The 7,598-nt window shown below is 38.1% G+C and overlaps 1 protein-coding gene and 1 pseudogene across 10 annotated transcripts in view; one reads left to right on the top strand and one right to left on the bottom strand.

The window, feature by feature from the left end:
- ATG4C (autophagy related 4C cysteine peptidase) overlaps positions 1-7,598 on the top strand; it is a 193,654-nt gene that overhangs the window by 34,800 nt on the left and 151,256 nt on the right. For all 10 annotated transcript variants that reach the window (XM_037743126.1, XM_037743122.1, XM_037743121.1 and 7 more), the window contains one exon: positions 2,441-2,511. In XM_037743126.1, coding sequence (XP_037599054.1) covers positions 2,441-2,511 — 71 coding nt within the window. The remainder of the gene's footprint in view (positions 1-2,440; positions 2,512-7,598) is intronic.
- On the bottom strand, positions 7-412 carry LOC119473140 (annotated as a pseudogene).

Raw genomic sequence — 7,598 nt, 5'->3', positions numbered from 1 at the left:
CATGGGAGGACTTTATTGTTCTAATTATGTTTAATTTCTCTAAATTCTGGGCAGGCCTCAGCACATAAGCCACATGACTTTTTGTCCAAGGCCATGTCCACCCTGGAGTTGCTTTATGACAGCATCCACAGCCACCTTGACAGGTCGATGTCACTTCTGTGCCTGCTCAGTTGTCAGTTGATCAAAAAGACCAGCACATTATTGGTGGGCTTCTTGTGTTTGAAGAATTTGTCAGACTTCTTGATATTCAGCGTGGGCTCGTTGGAACTGGCTTTAGGGAGCTCTTTACCCATGACACAGCGGCTCCAAACAACCTCAGGAAGACAGCTCAACTAAGAAAGCAGGATCACAAGGTCCCACAACAGTCTGTCTGCAAGCTGAGAGCAAGGAGAGTCAGTCTGAGTCCCAAAACTGAAGAACTAGAAGTCTGATGATGTTCGAGGGCAGGAAGCATCCAGCACAGGAGAAAGATGTAGACTGGGAGGCCAGGCCCCTTTCAGCCTTTCACGTTTCCCTGCCTGCTTTATATTTGCTGGCAGCTGATTAGATTCTGCCCACCAGATTAAGGGTGGGTCTACCTTCCCCAGCCCACTTACTCAAATGCTAATCAATCTCCTTTGGTAACACCCTGCAGGAACACCCAGGATTAACGCCCTGCATCCTTCAATCCAATCATGTTGACACTTAGTATTAACCATCACAAGTCCACCCCTTATCAACTTGAACCCATGCACATCTCCTGAGATCACACATAGTCTTCAAATAAAGACAATCATAAGGTCATAATTATTGTTCATACACCCAGAAACGAACCAATCCCCAACCCAAATGCCATCACATAAAGTTAGCAATACTTAAATCCTGATATAAAGTCAATAAATCTTATGTCACATGATAAAGGACAAGGAAATCAAATGAAGATATTTTCTCAGTACAAGTGTATACCTGCAGAAACATGTTTTTAACAAAAGAAAGAGGAAATAATCATGACAATTACAGTCCTCGTTTCTGCAGCTGGTCAGGTAGTCATAGCTGCTATCGATGACTACCTTCTACTACCCAATCTGTATTCCCTTTGCTGTCAGCAAGCACGTCTGCAGGTCGTGGTTTTTTTCCTGGTGGAGTGACTGAAACCTTCATTCCTGAAGGGTCTGGGTCATTTGTAGTCCTGCCCAGATTGGCTGTTGTAGTTTCCCATTGGCCTTAATCACAGGTCATGTAGTACTAAGAGATGCCCTAAGGGGTCTCCTGTATTCCATGCATACCCTTTTTTGTTTGTTTTTGAGACGAAGTCTCGCCCAGTTGCCCGGGCTGGAGTGCAGTGGCACAATATCTCACTGCAACCTCTGCCTCTTGGGTTCAAGTGATTCTCCTGCCTCAGCCTCCTGAGTAGCTGGGATCATAGGCCCCTGCTACCATGCCCACCTAATTTTTGTATTTTTAGTAGAGACAGGGGTTTCACCATCTTGGCCAGGCTGGTCGTGAATTCCTGACCTCATGATCCACCCACCTGCCTCGGCCTCCCAAAGTGCAGGGATTACAGGCGTGAGCCACCACACCCGTCCCATGCATACTCTTCCTTACCTCCATTGTGGAAAAGTAGACTGATTTCATCTTGATAGTCTGGGTCAGTCACCCCACCCCACACTGTAACTCCTTTCTTAGCCTGTTGACTTAAAGATAGGAGGAGCCCATTCTGTTCAATTTTACCATCCAGTTTAATGGAATTGTTGTGTCTCCTAGTGGCAGCATTCCTCCCTCTGGAACTAAGACCTCTAGGCCAGCAGAACGTAATGTCATGGGAACAGAAAGCAAAAAATTTGCTTACATTATCACTTTCATCATCATGAGGGCAGGAAACATCCAGCACAGGAGAAAGATGGAGACTGGGAGGCTAGGCCTGTCTCCAGGAATATTTTTTAATTTACAGTTTTACTTATACAATTTTAAGATTTGAAATTAGAAAATTCATTTGTTCAGGTTATATAGGTTTTTGAATGTAGAAAAAAAGTCATGCTATTGCTTAAAGAATGAAAACTTTCTTAAGTGTACCAGAGGACATACACAGTAACTGACTCCTAGTCAGTAATGTAAGTTAATTTGCAGCATATCTTGTAGCGTATTCATACCACTGGTAAGGTGAGTGATTGAGAGAAATACTTCTTTTTGGAGGGAGAGGAGTAGAGCTTTATACCCAATAATTTTTAAAATTATTTTGTGATTTATGTTTTAATGTTCTTTGAGTAATTTAATGTAGTATTCAACTTTGAAAATTTTAATCTGATTTCTGATACCATTCAGAAAATAGTTTTTGATAGCAGACACTATGAGTTGAGTAAGAACATCACAAAAATGATGACCTTTTTCCTTCTTAAATTAAATCTTTATTACCAATAGGAAATGTTAGGATTTTGAAAGATAATGCTTGTTATTTTCTCAGAAAAGCAGTTGAAGAAGCAAGACACCCAGATTTACAAGGAATAACTATTTATGTTGCACAAGATTGTACAGGTAAGGAATGTATATAATTCTAATTTTTATCGGTTTTATTTGGTCATACTTTTTATATGTGTTTAGTTTATCATCCCAGTAATACTGCAATGATTATGAAGGCAGGGACCATGTCTTATACATTTTTGTTCCTAAATGTAGTAAGCACTTAACAAATATTTTTTGATTGAATACATACTATGAATTTTTTGATGTAATATTAAAATAAATTCTCAAAGAATTTCAGCATTTCAGATTACTTAAAAAGAGATAGGCAGGAAAATTCAACATACGTATATACTTTGGCTGCATGTATGCTAGGTACCATTTTATTGTTTCAAGGAAAGAAAATTCTTAGTTTATATTATGAGGAATTGAATATATTTCTCATTAATACTTTAGTAAATCATCTAATAATGATGCAGCTATTATCCAGATTTGCTTTGTTTTATTGTTTTGGGTCTTCTTTTTGATGATCTCTCTCTCTACAGGTTGAGTATGTTTTATCCAAAATGTTTGAGACCACAAGTGTTTTCGATTTTGTCGTTTTTTGGACCTTTCAATATTTGCCTGTATGTAATGAGATATCTAGGGGATGGGACTGAAGTCTAAACATGAAATTCATTTATGTTTTGTATACTCCTTATACACATAGCCTGAAGGAAATTTCATACACGGTTTTTAATAATTTTGTGCATGAGACAAAGTTTTGACTGTTTTGATTGCAGCCTGTCACGTGCAGTCACATGTAGAATTTTTCACTTGTGAAAAATGTTGTGCTCTAAAAGTTTCAGATTTTGGAGTAGGAATGCTCAATGTATATTAATTTTGAAACTTTGTTGGGCATAAAATAGAGACCTTAATTCTTAATAAAATAAAAATGGCTTGGCCACCTCATGCTGTTAAGTAAATATTTTTTACAGAAATACTATTACAATTATAAAATATGTTAATGTTTTAGAAAAGTTAAATATACTTCAATCATGTTTTAATACAAAGATATCTGTAAAATGCTTAAGGTTACCCTGCATTTTTATTTGGCCTTTTGTTAAGATTAGTTTCCTTTTAAAGAAAGACTAATTTTTAGATGAATATATGAGTTTTGCAGATACTATGTTTATTTTTCCAGTAGGAAGTCTTGCAAAAAATTTGCTGTGTTAAATAGTTCCAGGTAACAATAAGGATGTACCTAAACAAGTAATCATTAAATAAATGTATGAATTTGTCTTTTGTGCTTTTATTGACACAGTCAGCCTAGATCTTTATTACATATAATTAAGCAAACATTACAATGTTCCTTGTTATAGAAATGGTTTGTGTAATTTGAAGTAGTTCTTAAATTTTTTTATTCACGTTTAAGTCTCCTAAAGGGAGAAATTGTATTTGTATAGTTTTGATAGACTGTGAGATTTGGGATTAAGTGACACTTAAACCAGATTCTGTCCATGATTTCTGTTTTTAAAGGTTTTGTTTTCCATTTATTATTATTTTTTTCTTATTCTGTGTTCTCTTCCTTTGTAATTGCATCTATTTTCATGGCTTTAAATGCTGTATACTAGGACTTTTAAAACTATATTTTTAGGGCCAAGCATGGTGGCTCACACCTATATCTCAGCACTTTGAGAGGCTGAGGTGGGCAGATGACTTGAGCCCACCAGTTCAAGACCAGCCTGAGCAACATGGTGAAACCCAGTCACTTGAGCCCAGCAGTTTGAGAGGCAATGTGGTGAAACCTCGTCACTACAAAATATACAAAACTTAGTTGAGCATAGTGGTGACATGCCTGTAGTCCCAGCTACTTGGGAGGCTGAGGTAGGAGGATCACTTGAGCTCGAAAGGCAGAGTTGCAGTGAGCCGATATCGTGCCACATTGCATGCCAGCCTGGTCAACAGAGTGAAACCCTGTCTCAAAAAACTACATTTCTAAGCCTACCTGAGGCAATATGTGATAACTCACATTTTCTGCCACCTTTCAAATATCTCCACTTACATATTCTACAAACATTTCAAATTCAGTATGTTTAAAACTGCTGTTTCCCTCAGTCCCACCCCTTTTTGCTTTCTATTTCCTCTTGACTGGCACGTCCACATATGTACTCAAGTCCTAAGTAGAACCTACTCATTCTTGACTGCCTTTTCATTGCTTATATTTAGTCAGTCAGCATTTTAAAAAATGTTCCTGAAATCTGTTTTCTTCTTTATTCTTGTTGATTTAGATCAGACTCTTATCTCTCACTTGAACTTTAACTTGATTTCCCTACTTGTCTGTCTTCCCTTTTTGGTATATCTGAGCAAAATAAACTGATCATGTTCCTTTATCTACAAACCAATCACAGCCCACTAACTCTAGTCTCATGTTGTCTTGGCATATGAAGCACCATGAAGTCCTTTATAATTTGTCCTGACCTACTTTTCCAGCATCACCTTCTCACACTGTCTTCCATACACAGTATACTAAAGTATTTTCCCCTCTCAGGCCATTCCTTAGACATGGTGTCATTACCCTTTTTCCCCATGCCTTTCTGCATATTATTGCCTCTGCTTGGCATGTCCTTTATTGTTAGAATGCCTCTTGTTAAGTTTATTTTTTATTTTATTATACTTTAAGTTCTGGGGTATATATGCAGAACGTGCAGGTTTGTTACACAGGCGTATATGTGCCAGGGTGGTTTGCTGCACCTGTCACTCTGTCATCTACATTAGGTATTTCTCCTAATACTAGCCCCCCACCCCCTGACAGGCCTCAGTGTGTGATGTTTCCCTCTCTGGGTCCATGTGTTCTCCTTGTTCAACTCTCACTTATGAGTGATAACATGCAGTGTTTCGTTTGCTGTTCTTGTGTTAGTTTGCTGAGAATGATGGTTTCCACCAGCTTCATCCATGTCCCTGAAAAGGACATGAACTAATCCTTTTTTATGACTTCATAGTATTCCATGGTGTATATATGTCACATTTTCTTTTCTTTTTTTTTTTTGAGATGGAGTTTCACTCTTGTTACCCAGGCTGGAGTGCAATGGCGCGATCTTGGCTCACCGCAACCTCCGCCTCCCGGGTTCAGGCAATTCTCCTGCCTCAGCCTCCTGAGTAGCTGGGATTACAGGCACTCGCCACCATGCCCAGCTAATGTTTTGTATTTTTAGTAGAGACGGGGTTTCACCATGTTGACCAGGATGGTCTCGATCTCTTGACCTCGTGATCCACCCGCCTCGGCCTCCCAAAGTGCTGGGATTACAGGCGTGAGCCACCGCGCCCGGCCACATTTTCTTTATCGAGTCTATCGTTGATGGGCATTTGGGTTGGTTCCAAGTCTTTGCTATTGTAAACAGTGTTGCAATAAACCTACATGTGTATGTGTCTTTATAGTAGACTGATTTATAATCCTTTGGGTATATATCCAGTAATGGGATTGCTGGGTCAAATGGTATTCCTGGTTCTAGATCCTTGAGGAATAGCCAGACTGTCTTCCACAATGGTTGAACTAATTTACACTCCCAACAACAGTGTAAAAGCATTTCTCTTTCTCCACATCCTCTCCAGCATCTGTTTTTTCCTGATTTTTTCATGATCACCATTCTAACTAGTGTGAGATGATATCTCATTGTGGTTTTGATTTGCACTTCTCTAATGACCAGTGATGAACTTTTTTTCATGTGTTTTTTGTTCATATAAATGTCTTTTGAGAAGTGTCTGTTCATATCCTTTGCCCACTTTTTGATGGGGTTGCTTTTTTCTTGTAAATTTAAGTTCTTTGAGGATTCAGGATATTAGCCCTTTGTCAGATGGTTATATTGCAACATTTTTCTCCTGTTCTGTAGTTTGCCTGTTCACTCTGGTGTCTTTTGCTGTGCAGAAGCTCTTTAGTTTAATTAGATCCCATGAATCAATTTTAGTTTTTGTTGCCATTGCTTGTGGTGTTTTAGTCATGAAGTCTTTGCCCATGCCTATCACCTGAATGGTTTTGCCTAGGTTTTTTCTATGGTTTTAGGTCTTACGTTTAAGTCTTTAATCCGTCTTGAGTTAATTTTTGTATAAGGTGTAAGGAAGGGGTCCAGTTTCAGTTTTCTGGATATGACCAGCCAGTTTTCCCAGCACCATTTATTGAATAGGGAATCCTTTCCCTATTTTTGTCAGGTTTGTCAAAGATCAGATGGTTGTAGATGTATGGTATTATTTCTGAGGACTCTTGTTCTGTTCCATTGGTCTATATATCTGTTTTGGTAGCTGTTGAGTCTTGTTCATTCTTCAAGAACACGCACAAAGGTTATACCTTTGGCAGTCTTTCCCAACTGTCGTTAGGCAGAATTAGTTTACTTTTCCTCTGTGCTCTGTAACATTTTGGAGATACTTCTATTAAATATTGTACTTGTGATTCAGTTGTGATATCACCTTATAATTTCCTGTTTCTTGTATATAATATCAATGATAGTTGAGGTAGCAAGCGTAGAGGTAAGGTATTAGAATCATTTGGTTGAGATTCTCTGCTGTAATGAACCTCTGTTACAGAATTGGACTATGTCATAGCCCTTACATATATAGGAAGTGGAGGAAAAACACCAAATGATTAGGCTAGACATTTTTTGAAGTCAGGATCTTATTTATTTTATACCTCTCTAGTGTAGAACACATCAAGAAATAGCAGATCCTCAATAAATGTATGTTGAATGAAGATGAAGGGTAAGAATGCAATCTCTATCCTGATAAGGGAGAACTGCCGTGACATTTTTGTAGCTTTAGTTTCAACTGACTATGGGAGATAGGGGAGTCAGGTAAAGAGAAGAATTTGTTAGCTCAGTCTAAATTTTGAATTTAAAGGAAAGAACTTGGACAGAAGTGGCAGAATTTCCTATTCAGCTCTTCTGGGAAGATCAGAAGTTTCATTAAACTGACAAGGCATACGGGTGTAAAGTATGTTTTGAAGAAAACGACTTCAATTTGAATAAAATAAAATTTTGTCTAATTTGCTTCTACCAAATCCTACTGTTTTCTCTTGAACTGTGGTACTTAGGCTGTCAAAGCCACCACTCTATACCACTCTTCTGGAAGTGCTCTTTTTTTTTCTCTCTCTCTGTCTCTCTCTCTCTCTTTTTTTTTTTTTTTTTTTTTTTTTT

This window comes from Cebus imitator, unplaced genomic scaffold (assembly GCF_001604975.1).
Source record: "Cebus imitator isolate Cc_AM_T3 unplaced genomic scaffold, Cebus_imitator-1.0 Scaffold135, whole genome shotgun sequence".
Taxonomy (NCBI): Eukaryota; Metazoa; Chordata; class Mammalia; order Primates; family Cebidae; genus Cebus; species Cebus imitator.
Note: the sequence above shows the minus strand (reverse complement) of the source record. Positions and strands in the feature narration are given on the sequence as shown.